At 43.6% G+C, this 19,819-nt stretch overlaps 1 protein-coding gene across 1 annotated transcript in view; it reads left to right on the forward strand.

The window, feature by feature from the left end:
- The first annotated feature begins 877 nt into the window (after positions 1-877).
- LOC124593923 (inter-alpha-trypsin inhibitor heavy chain H4-like) overlaps positions 878-19,819 on the forward strand; it is a 209,945-nt gene continuing 191,003 nt past the window's right edge. Inside the window, exon 1 of the mRNA XM_047132272.1 lies at positions 878-1,306. Coding sequence (XP_046988228.1) covers positions 878-1,306 — 429 coding nt within the window. The remainder of the gene's footprint in view (positions 1,307-19,819) is intronic.

Consider the following 19,819-nt stretch of genomic DNA (forward strand, 5'->3'; position numbering starts at 1 on the left):
CTGTTTTAACTTGTCAGAATTAGATTTATATACCACCTGAAGTACACACACCTATATTTGACACCTCAAAACAAACACCGCCAAATGCTTAAAACAATTATTCTGCAATAATGTTGTTACAATGTATATTCTTTGCACTTTGCGATCATGTCTTCTCTTCTGCTATACGAACCTTGCACCCAGCTGATTCCAGACGCCATATTTGTTTACAAATGTGGCAGTATACGTGTGATGTGTTACGACAGCAAAAGGAACCTGTGACCACTGAAAGTACTCTCGTTTACTTACTTACTGTTTACCATTAGGTATCAGTTTAATTTTTTGTCAAAAGTAATCCTAAACCGTATTCTGAAATAGTGTCTTGTTTCTCCACTAGGCAGTGCCACACGTTCCTCCAAAAATTGTAACACAACACACACACAAATGTAATACTTACTAATGAATATCCACCCGATGGTGGAGGTTTAAACCTTCGAAACGCGTCGTGGAAATAAATAAAACGGTGACTGGTAACAGTGAACTTGTTGTTTCATTTAATGAAGAGGGGGACTTGGAGTGACGGTATGGAAGCTCCGAGCCACTGGCAGAAGGAACGTCTGAGCGTCCCCTGGACAAATAAACCGGTCCTGCCTATGTACGCGGTACACGCAGTACATATTCATCTAGCAGATAGTCATAGTAACGTGACTGGACTGCGTCGGTCCACACATATTCGAAAGAACTGGCGAAGACGAGCAATGCACTCTAAACAGAAAACGAGGTACGATCCAGAAATCGCTCTTTCAGTTGCAAAAATTTGCCGAGAACCTCGCACCGTGAATTATTTGACATCACATCACCAGAAAAAATAGAAGAGGGAGGAACACTCCTCGGGCCGATGTGTTACCCATTACAGGCGGAGGACCGCGCCGACTTCAAAGCTGCCGCCAGAGATCGTAAATCAGGACACGGGGCACAGGTGGCGTCCGACCGTGTAAACAGAGCTTTCTCGGAAGATTCCCGCGGTGGCGTTCGCGAGCGCGAGGGAGAGGGTGGAGGGGTGGGAGGGAGAGAGGACCTCGCCTATATAAGCTGGCCAGCGGCAGCGCGCCCACCACTCGCCGTCATGCTCAGTCGCGCGCCACAGCTGTTCTCGATCGTGCTGGTCGCGCTCGCGGCCTCGACCGCCGCCGACCAGGAGTCGACCACAACGCCGCCCGCCACCACCGCCTCCACCACCACGACGCCCCCGCCGCCCGCCACCCTCGTCGCCGTCGCCGCTACCGATGGCCCGACGCCACCCCCGCTTCCGGAGACGACGGAAGTCGTGAGTACCACTACGCTGCAATTCCGCCCTTCTTCGCGGCATTGTAACAGTCACCTTGTCTGCGACGTCGTCTCAGTTTTATCTTAAGCCTGAATTACACAATCGACTTTCTCAATCGACTACTTGTGCCAAATGGCTCTTCTATAGCGCTCTCGGCACTTCACTAGGGCGCCCAAACGTTGTTCAAATGTGTGTGAATTCCTAAGGGACCAAACTGCTTAGGTCATCGGTCCCTAGACTTACACACGACTTAAAGTAACTTAAACTAACCTATGCTAAGAACAACACACACACACACCCATGCCCGAGGGAGGACTCGAACCTCCGGCGGGAGGGGGCGCCCAAATGGTATTAAGAGAGATGACTACCATCTGATCACGATTTTAGGGAGGTTTAAGAGATATCTGCTCGCAGTATACTTCAGCTGAACAACTACGTAGTATTTTCTAGGAATGGTTAACTTAGGAGACAAAAATATTTAAGGAAATTGACAGTTTTGCTTACATTTACTCTGTTATATGGTACGGTGCCATATTTTTATGTCACTCCACAAACTGAGACGAAGTTTTCAAGAGTCTAAAAGCTTGTAATAAGACTCATTTGTGGCATAAATTCAGAAATGAGTATTACGCTCAAGCGCTCTAAATATGTTTGTTAGACTGTGTTATGTCTTTCGAGGTCTTCCATACCTATAAGAGTTCCCTCATTTTTGGGTGTATGGAATGAAAAATAAATCTAATCTAATCCAAACAAAACAATAACAAACGAATACAATCACAATAAAATTTAACAACTGTGCCCCCTACAAGTACTTACTTAGAGAAGCTGCAGAATTAAAAAACTCTTTGCTATTATCTTCAAAATTAATTTTAAACATAAGCTCTCATTTAATAAGTTCTAAGCTGCTGCTGCTTCTCTGATCAGTCGATCTATTTGTCATGAAGGAAAAAAAAAAACTCTTTCGAAGCATTATGAAACGTTCTGTAGTTTGAGCCAGCTGAGAAACAACGTAACGAGCGTGTTTAAACATGAACGTCTTTATGATACTGTTGTGCGAGTCCTTATTACTTCCGTCTGTTGTTCATATCGAGAAACGAGTAAACATTAACATTCCCCCTCTCACGACTCCTCTAGATGTGTAGACCGTGTCATTCGTCCTTCGCTCCGCGGTTTCTTTCCATAGAAGCAAAAGCAGAAAACACTGTATGTCGACAATAATGTCGATTATTATACGAAAACTTTTCGTGATGTGTCTGTCATGAAACTTGTACTATCGATAGTACTTCGCGGAGTTAATATTTACAAGAGTGATTTCTGACGAAATATGCGGAAAAAACCGGGGGTCACTAAGAGTACGGGAGGATTAAAAAGGTATTGCTATAATGCGGGACTTCCCGGGAAACACGGAAGACTCCTGCACTGTTTCTCGCTTGTCACGAACTGTCGTTTTCGTGTACAAATCAGAGGCAAAATTGCGCGTGTTGTACCGTTTGGCACCTGAATAGTGAAACTGAAATTAAGAGGAACCACTTGTTTTATCAATAAATCGAAATGTAGGAACAAGCAAATATAATAGATCAATGACAAAAGTTAAATCAGTAGTCGGTATTCCTGACAAAGGTCGTATTGTACACCCTCCGCATGCCTGATAGTTGAAATTGTCCAGGCATTGTAAAACGCAGCTAATTTTGTGTTCTCATGTGGCTGAACGCTAGTAGGGAAAATACCAAGTCCTTGTGCAACCTTTCCACTGTTACGGAAACAAAAAAGCACGAAATCCAGTGCTATAATACCAGAGAGCCCAGTGAGTACAAGTTAACTTCCGACGTTTGCAGACAAAGCTAACGGCCCCTTGTACCTGTGCATGCGCAGTATGCAGCATACTCAATATTTTAGGACTCGCGACATGGCTGGCAGCTGATTACGCGTACTTCAACGAGTATAAGACTTTGACCAGGAAGTCTCTCGTGTAAAACAGGTTTTACGAACGAGCCGGACGGCTTCGAATTGTTCGCAGATCGTGGCATTAACTGCAAAGGGACAGCACGTTGTTGATAAACATCACAAGGCCGTGAAAAGCATTGGCTACTGGAGCAGCGATCAGTAGCTGGCCGTAAACCTAAATAGACGTCACGTGACGTGTGGAATAATCTGTACATTCCAGTACTGTTAGCGCTGCCATAAATGGCGTCATCTGTACATTCATAGACATAGTGATAGTCACTGTCATAAATGGAGTCGCCTTCTTTTTTGTCGATTGGGGCCTTCTATGGACCACACAAATATTTCTAACATCCAGTTTCTCAAATGACATTTCATTCTGTCAGAGTGCCATTGTTTACAACTTCTTACCACATTTCTCCTGTTTTCTGTTTTTATTTTTCATTGGACTCTAAAACCTTCTTTCGAAAGGTATCTCTGTTAAGAAATTCACGTTCTTCATCTCTTTCAGATCACTTGTGATTTCTTACAACCACTTGCACCAAGGAACTTTCTTTTCCAGTTGACATATTCAAAAACTGTCTCACGTATTCTGTTTCCATCCCTACGAACCAGATGACCATAAGACGTTTTCTCATAATTGCATTTTGTTAAGTTTGTTTCTACAGATTTTCATTACTTCTTCCCATATTCACTGTTGTTTACTGGTCCAAATAGGTTTTTTTGGATTTATCTCTTTCATTTCCACGTTTCGTATTCCTCCCGTCTTAGTCAAACCCAGACATATACGACTGCATATATATTCTGATTTTGATTCTACAATATAGTTCTGTAACTTCTCTTGAGAAGAGATGTCACATTGTACAGATGTTTACTGAACTGGAAGGCCTATCCATCGCCCTTACCGTGAGTTTATTAATCTCACCATCACGGCTGTTCTTCTGCGTTACTATTTAAATTAATTGACTGCTGAAACTTTTCCGTATTTATTGTTTATATACTTCGGAGCATATTTTATATTTGTCATATATTCTGTTTTTGTGAAAGATATTGAATATTTGAAGACAAGTTTTCTTTCCTACGATTCTGCTAAAAATGATCTTTTTTTTATTGTTACCATTACTCTGTTTCCGGACTTTATTGCAAGACTGACGACAAAAACTAAACACTGAATTGTAAGATTCTTATGTTTACAGTCCAGTCGCACATGGTCATTTACTGAGGACTTTTCGAATTATTCTTTCCTTTCTCAGATCTCCTCCTCAAGGACACAACTGAACAAAATAGGCTAAAGATCGTCTCCTTGTGTAACTCCTTTTCGCACCTCGGAAGCTTCAAGTATCTCTATTTTCTTAGAGCCACTTTTGTTTCATTCGTATCTTCCTTTTCTTCTGAGTTAACCCCACTGTGGCAAAACTTACGGCAAGTGATCGTCAATTAACGGATTCGTAGTGGCTTTAATGCTGGGGTCTTGTGCGCTCTGCCGCCAAAATCGTCAGTTAAGGGGAAAAAGCTGTATATTAACTGGCAGTAGGCTACGTGTATGAGGCATAGATGAGAGAACTAGCCTGCCAGTTGCCTACACCATTGTGGGTAACCCCCTAATACCACACTCAATGGTCGGTGTGCCAAACCAACAGACGCTAATCACGTGCGTAGGTTCAAGGCGAGCTGCGCGGTGACCTTAACGAACTGGTCTTCAGTAGTCACAGGAAACTACCAGGACTCACTAAGTGAATACGAACACGAAACCGGCGAATGGCAAGATTCATGTATTTTGAAAAGACGCGAATCATCTGTCAGAGGCCATGTCTATGAAATTTTTACAAAAAAATTCCCTAATTCTCAAATATTGCTTTAAACAAAGTTACAAATAACGAGCCGTACGAATGTGATAAAGGCTCTTTACAGTCTACAACTGTTCGAGTAGTTTCCTTAAACATGAAGCTTTCACTTCCATGTTAGCAAGTGATTACCTATTAGATAAAAATCAATATACACAAGGTTAAGTAAAACCAGACAAAGAGGAGTGGAAGGCAGTTTCTGAAATATGCTGGTAACGCACTACGAGGTGCATTCAAGTTCTAAGGCCGCCGATTTTTTTTCTAGTTAACTACTCACCCGAAATCGATGAAACTGGCGTTATTTCTCGACGTAATCGCCCTGCAGACGTACACATTTTTCACAACGCTGACGCCATGATTCCATGGCAGCGGCGAAGGCTTCTTTAGGAGTCTGTTTTGACCACTGGAAAATCGCTGAGGCAATAGCAGCATGGCTGGTGAATGTGCGGCCACGGAGAGTGTCTTTCATTGTTGGAAAAAGCCAAAAGTCACTAGGAGCCAGGTCAGGTGAGTAGGGAGCATGAGGAATCACTTCAAAGTTATCACGAAGAAACTGTTGCGTAACGTTAGCTCGATGTGTGGGTGCGTTGTCTTGGTGAAACAGCACACGCGCAGCCCTTCCCGGATGTTTTTGTTGCAGTGCAGGAAGGAATTTGTTCTTCAAAACATTTTCGTAGGATGCACCTGTTACCGTAAAGCCCTTTGGAACGCAATGGGTACGGATTACACCCGCGCTGTCCCAGAACATGGACACCATCATTTTTTCAGCACTGGCGGTTACCCGAAATTTTTTTGGTGGCGGTGAATCTGTGTGCTTCCATTGAGCTGACTGGCGCTTTGTTTCTGTATTGAAAAATGGCATCCACGTCTCATCCCTTGTCACAACCGACGAAAAGAAAGTCCCATTCATGCTGTTGTTGTGCGTCAACATTGCTTGGAAACATGCCACAGGGGCAGCCATGTGGTCGTCCGTCAGCATTCGTGGCACCCACCTGGATGACACTTTTCGCATTTTCAGGTCGTCATGCAGGATTGTGCGCACAGAACCCACAGAAATGCCAACTCTTGAGGCGATCTGTTCAACAGTCATTCGGCGATCCCCCAAAACAATTATCTCCACTTTCTCGATCATGTCGTCAGACCGACTTGTGCGAGCCCGAGGTTGTTTCGGTTTGTTGTCACACGATGTTCTGCCTTCATTAGACTGTCGCACCCACGAACGCACTTTAGACACATCCATAGCTCCATCACCACATGTCTCCTTCAACTGTTGATGAATTTCAATTGGTTTCACACCACGCAAATTCAGAAAACGAATGATTGCACGCTGTTCAAGTAAGGAAAACGTCGCCATTTTAAGTATTTAAAACAGTTCTCGTTCTCGCCGCTGGCGGTAAAATTCCATCTGCCGTAGGGTGCTGCCATCTCTGGGACGTATTGACAATGAACGCGGCCGCATTTTAAAACAATGTGCATGATTCTATCTCTTTCCAGTGTGGAGAAAAAAAAATCGGAGGCCTTAGAACTTGAATGCACCTCGTACTATGATCTGTATTTGCATCGAATTTATTAGATTGGTGCACAAGTTCGTAGCGTTTTGGTTTTGCATGTTGGTATTATAGTTGCTGTGGGTTTACTCGTCAACAGCCATTATTTATTTGTAGTTCACTACTGCTACTTATTGTAATTTTGTCATTGGAGATTGTGAGTGGAGCTGTGGACGCTAGAAAATGGAGTACAAGGCGCAAAAATCGGAACATTTCCGGCGTATTCTTCTGATTCAGTTCAGTAGAGACGACAGCAGTGTAGGCAGATAGAAAGATTTGCCCCGTGTGTGGGGATAACGCACTGAACAGAGCACACCAAAAAAAATGGTTTTCTCTTGTTAAGGAGGCCTCTTTTGACATAAGTGACTCTCCACATTCAGGAAGACCTTCGGGGTATCATGACGATCGTTTAAACGCATTAATCAATAATGACTCGAGAATTGGCAAATGTGATAAAGTATGATAATTCCACCATCGCGCAACATTTGCATGTGATGGGGAAAGTTCAAAAATCAGGTGTATGGGTATCTCACGCTCTGAGTCAAAATCACGAAAATCAGCGTGTACCCATATTGCTTCCTCGTCATCAATTGGTTCGTGAACAACAGCGACCATTCCTATGCTGTATCGTTACTGATGACGAGAAACGGTATCTTTATGTTCGCGTAAGGAAAAAAACGGAATGGTTGAGCCCGAACAAAGTAGCAACTCTTCATACAAATAGTTATATTATGTATCTGGTGGAATAGCGACGGTGTGATGTATCACGAATTACTTCACCGACGTGTAAGCATCACTGTTGACATTTATTTTCAATGACTGATACGTACTGTAGACGCAACCCAAGAACAACGACCAAGAAGAATACACTAAATTATGCTACTCCACGATAACGCCCACTTACATTCTGCTAGAATGGCAAAAAACACTTCACAAGAGTTGAGTTGGGAAGTCATTCCGCTCCCAAGTTATTCTCACCTGATCTTGCGCCCTCAGATTTTCACCTTTTCCGCTTTCTATCGAACAACCTTCAAGGAACTTCCTTCCCGGATGAAAGTACACTTCCAACATGGATCGGTAAGTTCTTCGCATCACAACTACGTGATTTTTACTGTCATGGAATCGAAAAGTTGCTCCAGCTGAAGTTTCTGTTACGTGTATCTCTTGTGTTTACTAAACTTACAGGAAAATGCTACGAACTTATGCAAGAAATTAATACTTGCGCCGAGATGTATTGATAATCATCCACCCCACTCCTTGCCCTTCCACCCCCTTCCACGCACATATGTGCTCAAATCGAATGAGGGAGTGTGTGTGTGTGTGTGTGTATGTGTGTGTGTGTGTGTGTGTCGTCGGAAGATGGTAATGTCATCCATTAGTCAAAAGAGGTTCAGAAATAGCATTGTGTGACTGATTTATGTAAGGGCCGGACACCGTTACACGTCTCTACAGCAGAAGCACGGGCGACTGTGGAGCTGAAGCAATTTTCCTCGATTTCCCTGTTGACGTCACAGTGGTTCCCCGTGGCTGTTTGCCTCGTGGTGGACGCATTTCGTCAGCCTGCTGCGGACCATCACGCTTCTCAGAAAAAAGAATTAGTTCTTTGACAGATGGAGCCCATCTTCTGAACAAACACATTTAGTTGCTATTTCTGTTGTTTTCATATATTAATTTACCAACTCCTAGGTTGGGACGATTCGGAAAAAAACAGCACGAAAAACTGTTGTTTAGTACTCACTCTTACACGTTTACGCACATCCATCTCATAGTCGGGTGCCTTTTATTCAAATTTCTAAGTCTGCAAATGAGGAAAAGTGCAGCTGGTTAATTATTCTTCAAAATAGCCGCGAGTATATGGCGAAAAAGACAGTTAATTCAGCCATCGTAAGAATGAATGTATGCACAGTGCAAGCGTTTCGTAACTTCAGTAGGCTCCAAATAAATGGTGTAGGTTCACTGAATCATTTGCAGCGAAACTCTAAAGGATTTCTTGTAACAAAGCCACGATCAGTTTCTTCTTCTATCCTCTTTCTGTTCTTCGACGATCTCTACCGCTTGGTATATACGGCGTCGAACCCTAATCTTTCTACACTTCCTCATTCCAGAAAAAATCAAACAAAAAAAATTTGTTCTTGGAAACTTAATGGACGTCTTATGTTAACGCTTTATCTTCAAGAAACTGAAAAGTGGCTAACTCTGATCCGAAACACAATCTGGTTGTAAGCCAGATTCCCGTTCGTCCTCTTAAATATTCAACTAACATTATAAAATTTTATCAGTTGAGACTTGGGGCTTAATTGCCTAGTAGGCCACAATGTCAGAGTGTACTTCTGAGACTTTTGAAAAATTTGAATAACAGCGCTAAATCGTATGACCGTATAGTAACAGAGAAATGAAACTTAAGCAGAAACGTTTGAATCGCACGCTGTCTAATCAAAAGAATCCGGACACCCGTAGTAATACGGAACTGAGCAGTTGATTGTCATGACAGCCGGATCCATCAGTATAAAATGCTGCGGGGAATGTACTGTTGTCTATACAGGAGCATAAACAGCAGAATGGTTCGGTTAGGAGAGCTCACTGACTTCGAACGTTGACTAATCATTGGTTGTACCCTAAGTAACAAATCCATCAGCGACATTTCAACCCTACTAACGCTTCCCAAGTTGACCCTTTCTGATGTGACAGTGAAGTAGAAACAGGAAGCAACAACCGTTAAGCCAAGAACACGCAGACCTCATGTGCTGACGGTTAAGAACCGTAGAATATCTAGAATGGTGGTTATAAAAAATCATGTTAAATCAGCGGAAGGAATCAGTCATGGGTTCTAAGTGCTACCAGTAATTCAGGTAGTACAGTGACTGGCTCAGGGAGTTAAAAAGAATGGAGTATTCACTGGAAGAATCGTAAGATACACACAAGTGTAGGCAGTATCGTTGACTTCAGCCTGTTTTAGGCATATACAACACGCCCTGTCCTAACGTGTTATGGCTTTTCCGGAGAAACGAATTCCCAGTAGGAGTCAATATGGATTCCGCAAATAGACGTCTTGTGGAACTCAGCTCGCTCAGTGAGTTCACGTGATTCAGAGGACCATGGACAATGGCGCCTAGATTGATACTACAATCTTCAACTACACACATACTCTGCAAGTCACCATACAGTGCCTGACAATAGGTACACTGCACCACTCTCTTATTCCACTTGCAGAGTAAGGTCAAGAAGACTGTCTATATGCCTCTGTATGAACTCTTAATTTCTCGTTTATAGTCTTCGATGTCCTTACCGGAAATGTGTGTTGCTAGCAGTAGAATCGTTCTGCAGTCAGCTTCAAGTACTGGTTCTCTAAATTTGCTCAGTAGCGTGTCTCGAAAAGAACATCACCTTCCCTCCAGGGATTCCCATTTGAGTTCCAGAATCATCTCTGTAACACTTGCGTGTTGTTAAAATCAACCGGTAACAAAACTAGCAGCTCGCCTTTGAGCTAGTACCGATCCCAAACACTCGAGCAATACCCAAGAATAGGTAGCACTAACGTCCTATACACGGTCTCCTACAGAAATGAACCACACTTTCACAAAGTTCTCAATAAACTGGACCATTCGCCTTTCCTACCACAATCCTCACATGCCCGTTACATGTCATACTGCTTTGCAACGTTGCGCCCAGGTATTTAAACGACGTGAGTGTCTCAAGCAGTACACTACTAATGCTTTATCAGAACACTGTGGATTTGCCTTTCCTACTCAACCACATTAACTTAAATTCTACATTTAGAGCTAACTGCCATTCAACACACCAATTTTGTCGCCTACAGTCACTCAACAACGACACCCCACACACCACAGCATCATTAGCAGCCGGCCGCGGTGGTCTAGCGGTTCTAGGCGCGCAGTCCGGAACCGCGCGACTGCTACGGTCGCAGGTTCGAATCCTGCCTCGGGCATGGATGTGTGTGATGTCCTTAGGTTAGTTAGATTTAAGTAGTTCTAAGTTCTAGGGGAGTGATGACCACAGATGTTAAGTCCCATAGTGCTCAGAACCATTTGAACCATCATTAGCAAATAGTCACAGACTGCTGCTTGCCCTGTGCGCCAGATCATTTATGAATATGGATCCTCGACTTCCTGAAAATGCTTGGATACTGCCGTATGCTGTCGTTTAGCGTCAAGGGTATAAAACTATATCGGAATGCAAGTTCAAATGGTTCAAATGCCTCTAAACACTGTGGGACTTAACATCTGAGGCCATCAGTCCCCTAGACTTAGAAGTACTTAAACCTAACTAATCTAAGGACATGACACACATCCATGCCCGAGGCAGGATTCGAACTTGCGACCGTAGCAGCAGCGCGGTTCCGGACTGAAGCGCCTAGAACCGCTCGGCCACAACGGCCGGCGGAATGCAAGTAGACCCGCTGGGGAACGCTAGTTGGCGGTGAGAGTAGCAGCTGATCCCCAAGGTCCATGAATCTAATGTATTGCGCTAGGATAGGCTGACTGATCCATTACTTTTAAATTACACTATTGGGGATACAACAATTGCGACAGGAACAGCCTTAAAACGCTTGGCAGTATACATACAGTGGGACGTAAATTGGAACGATCAGATAAAACTAGTTGTCAGGCTGAGATTCATTGGAATAACATTAAGGAAATTTATTTCATACACCGAAGACGTTAAGAGAGAGAGAGAGAGAGAGAGAGAGAGAGAGAGAGAGAGAGAGAATATCTAACAATGAATGGCACGGTTCATCATGGGATTGTTTGTTAACGCGAGGGTGTTTCGGAGACGTTAAACAAACTACAGTTTCAGGCTAGAGAAGAGGCGTAGTCTATCACGGAGGGATTTAGTGTTGAAATTCCGAGAGTGTACATTGGAAAATGAACCTGGCAACATCTTACTTCCTTCCAGATAAATCTCGCGAACTGACCTAGATGAGAAAGTCGGAAGTTAGGCTTAACACCTGTCGTCCTCTCCAAGCACTATTTGTGAGTGGATCAAGAAAAAAGGGTAAATGGTAGTGGTACCAGTTGTACCCTGCGACACAAGCCGTGGCGGAGTGTAGATGCAGAAGTAGGTAACCACCCCGTTGTTACTTTAGTTATGAAAGATACAATGAAGGGAGAAAATCACAGCAGCAAGAAGGAGTTGCGCGGCATAAACGAAAGTTGGTAGGCATGTTTCTACATCTGAAAGATAACGTCAGTTTAGATTTCGCACCAGTAGCACAAGAGTGGCGCTGCTGTCACCACTATGAGGATGTGAATCAGGTTTGTTTTAAGTACGCACCGTAACGGTGGTGAGCGTTAGTTAACTTTGAGAATGAACGTGGTGACTTGATGTCAGTCAAGAATGCCTTTAAGGTGACAAGGACGCTATTATTAACAACTCACGGATTTTGCAAGAGGTCGTGTAATAGGGCTACGACAAGCGGGATGTTCCTTCTACAGTATTGCTGGAACACTTGGCAGGAATGGAGCCACTGTACATGATTACTGGCAGCAGCGGTCACAAGAATGTACAGTCGCAAGAACACGGAGCTCCGGACGGCTACGTCGCATTACCGACAAGGAAGACCATCGTATTCGATATATAGTTCTGGCGCATCGTACTACATCTGCAGCAGCAATTTGAGCAGCAGTTGGCACCACAATGAATCAACGAACTGTTACAAATCGACTACTTCAAGGACAGCTTCGAGCCAGACGCCCTGTAGAGTGCATTCCGCTGACTCAAAAACCACCGCGATTTGAGACATTTGTGGTGTCAAGCGAGAGCACGCAGGAGGGCAAGGTGGAGGTCTGTTATGTTTCCTGCTGAAAGCTGGTTCTGCCTCGGTGCCAGTGATGGTCGCGCTCTGTTTGAAAGCAGGCCTGTTGAGGGCCTGCAGCCAACCTGTCGGTTTGCTAGATACACTGGACCTACACCTGGAGTCATGGTCTGGGGTTCGATTTCGGATGACAGCAGGAGCTCTCTCAAGGTTGTCCTATGCACCCTGACTGCAAATTTGTTCGTCATTCTGGTGATTCGACCAGTTGTGTTGCCATTCATGACCAGCATTCCAGATGGTGACTTCCAACTGGATAACGCTCGCGCACATACAGCTGTTGTAACCCAGTATGCTCTGCAGAGTGTAGACATCTTGCCTTGTCCTCCTGGACCACCAGATCCGTCTCCAATCGAGCACATGTGGGACATCATCAGATGACAATTCCAGCGTCATCCAAAAATAGCATTCCATCCATGTACTGCCAGCCGATGTGGCCGAGCGGTTCTAGGAACTTCAGTCCAGAACCGCGCTGCTGCTACGGTCGCAGGTTCGAATCTTGCCTCGGGCATGGATGTGCGTGATGTCCTTACGTCGGTTAAGTTTAAGTAGTTCTAAGTCCAGGAGACTGATGACCTCAGATGTCCCATGGTCCTCAGAACCATTTGAACCATTCCTGTACTGACCGACCAAGTGCAACAGATATGGAACTTCATCCCACAGACTGACATCCGGCACCTGTACAACACAATGCTTGCACGTTTGCATCCAGCATTCTGCCGCTTACATCGGTTATTAATGTACCTGCATTTCACAACTACAGTGACTTATCTCGCTCTTATATTAACCTGTGACCTTGAAATGTTAATCACTTAAATATGTTACCTAGACAAATGTATTCCCAAAATTTCATTATTCTACATGAATTATGTTTCGGTGTTGCAATTTTTTTTCACCAGTTTATTAAGGTGCCGTTTCCATTCTTCGATGATACAGGAAAACGAAATGTGCAAACGGCATCATCAGTTCTTCCACAGTTCAAACAACTGGGGTGTTAACGACTGTTCTTACACGCTCTACATAAACTGAATTACAAACCTACTGTCGAACATTGTGTCCAGCATTCAGAACTGTCAGGCTTTTGACTCAGACATGATTCTCTTTAGTGTAAAGCGTGTAACAAATAAATGTTACAATATACAGAGAAAACCACGAATACGCTCCAGGGGTCTACAGAAAAGCTCTTCCAATTCGCTTCGGCTTCGCAGAAGACTGTGCAGCGAACAAAGAATACAACTACTTTTTGCCTTAACTCTAAAATTGTTTTTCCGGCTGTCTCAACTCGCTATGACAAAAACTGAGGTGTACCTGACACTGCTCGCATTTCTCAGAAATTCACAGTCGCAGATGAACTGGATGGAGCCGCTTCTTCTTGACGGAAAGAGAGAGCCATAAATGGAGAATTCCAGACTCGACGCTTCCCATGGAAATTGCGGTCTTTGTGGCGCGCTCTTTGGGAACAGTCGTTAAAGAAGCTGTGAGTAGGCAGCGGTACGTAAACGGACTGCAGGCGATTCGGAGTAGCTCATTCGGAACTGTGGTGAACTGACCGACGCTGATTCACAAAGCATCTTTAACACTGAGGACTGAGAACAAATGAAAGATGTTTCGCATTTGTAAGGGAATAGGGCAACTAACCATTCTTTGCCTTTCGTATGGAACTTAAAGGTAACTGCCCTGCCAATCGTGGAATTACACGTGGGTCAAAAACCAGTCCTCCGGGGAGGTCTTTTAATTCTTTGTTCCCCCCACGGATTTTGACAAGGGTTTCATCTTATCAGACGTAGATTGTCACATTTGCTGTCAGGGTTCGTCTTATGACAGAGTTTTGGAGATGTTTAACTGATCATGCACGTTTCGGATCGGATGTTCATCTACCAATTCATTCATGGTTCTACCGAGGAGTGACATGCTTTTACGCGCACTTGCACCTTGGAAGTCGTGGCACGTGAAGTATTAGTTTTATTGACCTGAAAATATTCCTCCAGGGTAAGAAACCGGGAAAAACACAATAAACAGCAGCTGCGGATTTGGACGGCACTCAGTTTAATGTAGACTATTTTACTATCTTTTATTTTAATTGTCCTTAACATTATGTACAAATTCTTTAACTGTGGTTGCCCGACCTATAAGGTTATTTGTAGTAATTTCGTAGTTCAAATGGCTCTGAGCACTATGGGACTTAACATCTGAGGTCATCAGTCCCCTAGACCTTAGAACTACTTAATCCTAACTAACCTAAGGACGTCACACACATCCATGCCCGAGGCAGTATTCGAACCTGCGACCGTAGCGGTCACGCGGTTCCAAACTGTAGCGCCTAGAACCGCTCGGCCACAATTTCGCAGTATTCAATCTTAATGGCGCAACACATACTTAAATAAATTTGGAAATTAACCCACTGAATTCGAAGCGCTCATGGCCCCTTATGGAAAGTGCTGGTCTTAAAGGGCTCAGCCAAATCACAACAAGCACGGAATGAGTGAAGTGAACTCTTTGAAAGGTATTTGCGATTCAGTGATTTGGCTGGCAGCGAAGATAAAAACGCCCAAACACCTTGCTTGTAACCGGAACATTGTTGCGGTTATCGTCCCGTTCCATGTAGAGGGAGTCGCGTAAGATGTGAATGGTTCATGGTATCACCGAGGTTGTAGGGATATGACATGCTGCGAGTGGACAAGAAGGATTTCCAACTGGGAATAATTTGTAGGGATTTTCAGTTACTGGATTCGTCCTGTAATGGAGGTCTCCTGTAAAGCTTTGTCGGAATCAGAGGTTTGGAGCTTTGTGAATCAAATGCTCCCTGGGAAAAAGTAAACTGCACTATTGACGCCAGAAACAAACAGCGCCGTGAAGCAAAGTTACTAGCGATGATATTAGCCTTGGTTCGTTCTTGGCGTGCCCTCTTGAGAAGTAACTCGTTGTCTGTGGACGTGGGCATGTTCACTCCTGTGAATCTAGCGGGACTGACGAGCTATTGTGATTGCTGCACCCACGCCCCGTTAGAAATCGCTCAGTCCTGAGTGTTGAATCACTCTGATAGATTTGTACATATATGATGCGTGCACTTGCATACTGTGGAATGCATAGGCTGACGTCACAATGAGGAGGCCGAGTGATGCGAACTGCCGTTAACGATGAAAGCAAATGGGTCAGAAGCGCACAAGCGGACTTCCGCTCTCACCCACCTCGTGGTTCCGCACGACTCACGATGGCCTTACGCTCCTCTCTAGTCCGATACCCCTCGACGCTGGTGCTACGACGTAACTTCAACCACAACACATACTGCAGCAAGAAAGGCCCTTTGATATTCATATCGGGTCTCCAGCCGGAACATAACGTCATCCTCGCACAGTGTTTCGGCGGTTCGCGTGCCCCGTCATCTTCAGCTGAGTGAGCTGTCGCACAAACTCTCCGGAATTATTAGTGGCACGGCTTACTCACCTGAAGCTGGCGGCCAGGTGGACTGCAGAAATATCGTCAAGATGACGTTATGTTCCCGCTGGAGGCCCCATATGAATACCGTCGATTGCTTCGCTGGAAAAGTCTACGGAGCCAAAAAAAAGACCCTCTGTAAACAATCGGATGATTTATCTAGAATATTATGGGTACGAGGAAGAGTTGCGCTCCACCAAAACTCCAGTTCCGTAGTTCTGGTACACTACACGAATGACTTAGTAAATGGTAGAATTACCGGCAGTTTTGGTAGCATTAATAGGGGAAAGAAACATTGATGAATGTGTAAGAGAGGAAATGGGAGCGATGACATCTTTGTTTTCTTTTCTTTTTTTGTTTGTTCATTTGGTTGTTTGTTTTGCATATAATTAAATGAACTCCACATCATTCAGTGTTAGTCCATAGTGTATTTTATATTCTTACAGAATATAAATTACATTTTACAAGTAATAAAAAATTAGTTAATCGCGTAACTTCTGCACTTTTATGTAACCAAAGCCGTGACTTTTGATTCAGGTACAGTTTAGGAGCACGAACATAAAAAATAATGTAACAGTTATTGTTATTTTGCGTTCAAAAAAATTTTCATCAAGATCAAAGGCAAGAGTTTCGTATTATTATCGATAAGTGCGAAATTGTTAATTAAAACAGAAACATGTTTGAAGCGAAATTTGATATATTTTTGTCATACTTTTTTTAAATTTACTTTTTTTTAGGGAATTAAGTTTTATAGCGCTTTATGATATATTTTTTCTTTCTTTTTTTTGTTTTTACTGAAATATCGCTTTATTTCACATTACAAATGAACAATATTCGAATAAAACATGAATTAAACGATCACAATTTCAATTTTTCTATAAACAATATCTCTTTTCAAGTAGTAGGACAAAAATGTTCCGTAGTTTACGCGACCCTTTATGTACCCTTACCCAGTTTCTAGACGGTTCACCGCTTCCGGTGTCTAAGGAAATCTGATAAGACTCTGATCGCATGCGTAAACAAACCGATCGAGATGAGGTAACGCCCGATAAGTACGCAACACACCCAACGTACAGGTAAAGCGGGTACGATCTGAACTGACCAAGGATAGTAGGAAAACTGCCGTAGTCTACAATAGTCTTTGGTAGTCTCCACACCTCAAATACGAGGGAACTGGGGTCTCATAGGTATTTTAAAGCAATTATCTCGTCGGCGATACCGTAAATAGAGACTCGACACAAGATTGACAGAAAGTAAAGAAAGTGCAGAGATGTATTTGGCAATACCGTGGAGGTGGAGCAGAGGCGGAGGGGCGACGAGGAATTGGTTAACTGGCTTTACTGAACAAAACAAAACCTCCTCTTCCTACGTTCAATATTACAAGCCCACGAAAACAATACAAATCAGGGGTGCAGTATAATATGCATTTCAAGATCTTAAACATGGCTGCGAAACAGTAACTACGCAAATTTGAACAGGTTGAAAAATCAGCCAACCAGCTGCAAATAAAGTTTTGTTAGCCCTTGACCTGGGTTTCGATATTTTTACAAATATCAAAACCTAGGTCAAGGGCTAATAAATCTTTGTTTGCAACTGGTTGGCTGACTTTTCCACCTCTTCGTAATATGAACTCGTCTCTTCCAGCCTAAAAATATTCCACATCAAACCTATGCTCCACCATGGTCGAACCTCTGAAGAAGTAATTTCATTCATGTTGCATAACCAAGGTAACACGAAATAACACTTGCTGTTACTGCGTCTACGGATGCGGTACGCATAAACTATGCCCTACAAAGCTGTTGAGTTTTGCAGCCGAATAAATTCGTCTAAAAGGACCTGCGTGGTAATGAATGCCACTCTTATCACCATCATCGCTTCAGCAGTAGCTGATGTGAGGAGCAGATGTTATCGTATGAGAAGAAAATTACATCGTGACTGAATTGTGATTGCTTCGGAGGTAATCACAAAAACGTTAATAGGTTATTTGTTAATGTTTCCCTAGAGCTTTCTCGAATGAGTAGATTGAACGAACGCTCGTGTAATTTGTCAAGGTGCGTGGTGAATGCTTTCTTATTACGAGGATTGTTCGGAAAGTAAGGTCAGATCATTCCCGAAATGGAAACTACAGTAAAAAATCCGATGAAGTTTTGCACAGATGTGTTGGACAGTGTCTCTAGTAAGCCCGTCGATCGTTTCACGCTGCTATTTTCACTTCTGAGCGGCCTCACACTGCAGTGGTGGCTCAAATGGCTCTGAGCACTATGGGACTTAACTTCTATGGTCATCAGTCCCCTAGAACTTAGAACTACTTAAGCCTAGCTAATCTAATGACATCACAAACATCCATGCCCGAGGCAGGATTCGAACCTGCGACCGTAGTAGTCACGCGGTTCCGGACTGAAGCACCTAGAACCGCTCGGCCACCACGGCCGGCCCCATTGCAGTGGCAATGGAGCTCCTGCAGTGTTTCCTATGGGAGATGTTCGGTCACCTAACACACAGCTCGGAGTTGGCTCCCTCTGATGTTCATCTCTGCTCACATGAACCGCTTGCCTTCAATGACGAGGGTATCACAAAGTTGGTATAGCGCTACGACAAATGTCTGTCGGAGCGATGACTATGTACAGAAATAGCTGGAAGGTATAGCTGACTGTCACAAATAAAACAGTTTGGGTTTCCACAGTCGTTTCCATTTCTTGAACGATCGAACCTTACATTCCGAATAGCCCTCGTATAATCACACCTTAAGCTGAAGACCGGTCTAGGCTATACGCAACCAGTCGCTTTTTTAATTTCATTTGATTTATTGTACCATTAAGTAGTTTACGGCCTCCTGTACGAAAATATGCGTAATAAAAAAAAATCTTGCTGTTGAATAAGCGTTCTTGACTCCGGACTCTCCGTGGTGCTGGAGATCATCCCACTGTTTTTAACGGCAGCATACCGTAGGTCTCTGGAGGAGCTAAGCGTTTCTATAGATTAGATAAAAAAAACAGGTCATTACCGTTTTCTAGAAGGGTCGTCGAGTAGACGCACCAGCTAAAGGACTATACCTCTGTTGTCAGTTTGTTTTATGCTCACGTATTGTGACGTTTCTGGAGACCGGAAATCTCCTCTGGAGGAATCTACATCACAATCTCGTGAAACCCAGATCGCTCTGTTCGTCCACGAGACACAGAGAGCAGTAAGTACAGGCACCCAAGTAGAGGCCGTGTTCGGAATATCAGACCAACTGTGTGACTGGACTGAAGTGTTTGTAGTAAACAGCACACATAGGACAGGGAAGTCTTCAGACGTAAAAGCAATACTTGGCGTGCCCCAAAGGTACGTTACAGCACCATTACTTTTCACAATTCAGGTAAATAACATAGTAGATAATGTCAGTTTCATGAGGGTTTTCGCGGACATGCTGTTGTATAGAGAGAAGTCGCAAAGCTAGAAAATTGTCGCGGAATAGGGGATGCAGAGGATCGACGCTTCGTGTAGGAAATGGCAGTTCACCTTCAAATGTAACGTATTACGAATACATTGACAGAAAGATAGTTTACTGTAAGATTACACGATTGCAAAACAGTCACTGGAGGCAGTTACTACCATGAAATATCGAAGGGTATGCCTACGGAGCGATTTGAAGTGGAACGACCACATGAAATTAATAGCGGGTAAGGCAGGTGACAGAATGAGATTATTGGAAGAATCCTCGGGAAACGTAACCCATCAACAAATTAGGTAGGTTACAAAACACTTGTTCGACCAATACTTGAATAATGCTCATCAGTGTGGGACCCGTACCAGACAAGATTGATAGAGGAAACAGAGAATATCCAAAGAAGAGCAGTACGTTTCATTACAGCTTCATTTAGCAAGCGCGAAATTTTACGGACATTACGGCAAGAAAGGAAGAATGAGTTGATTG

Source organism: Schistocerca americana, chromosome 2 (assembly GCF_021461395.2).
Source record: "Schistocerca americana isolate TAMUIC-IGC-003095 chromosome 2, iqSchAmer2.1, whole genome shotgun sequence".
NCBI lineage: Eukaryota > Metazoa > Arthropoda > Insecta > Orthoptera > Acrididae > Schistocerca > Schistocerca americana.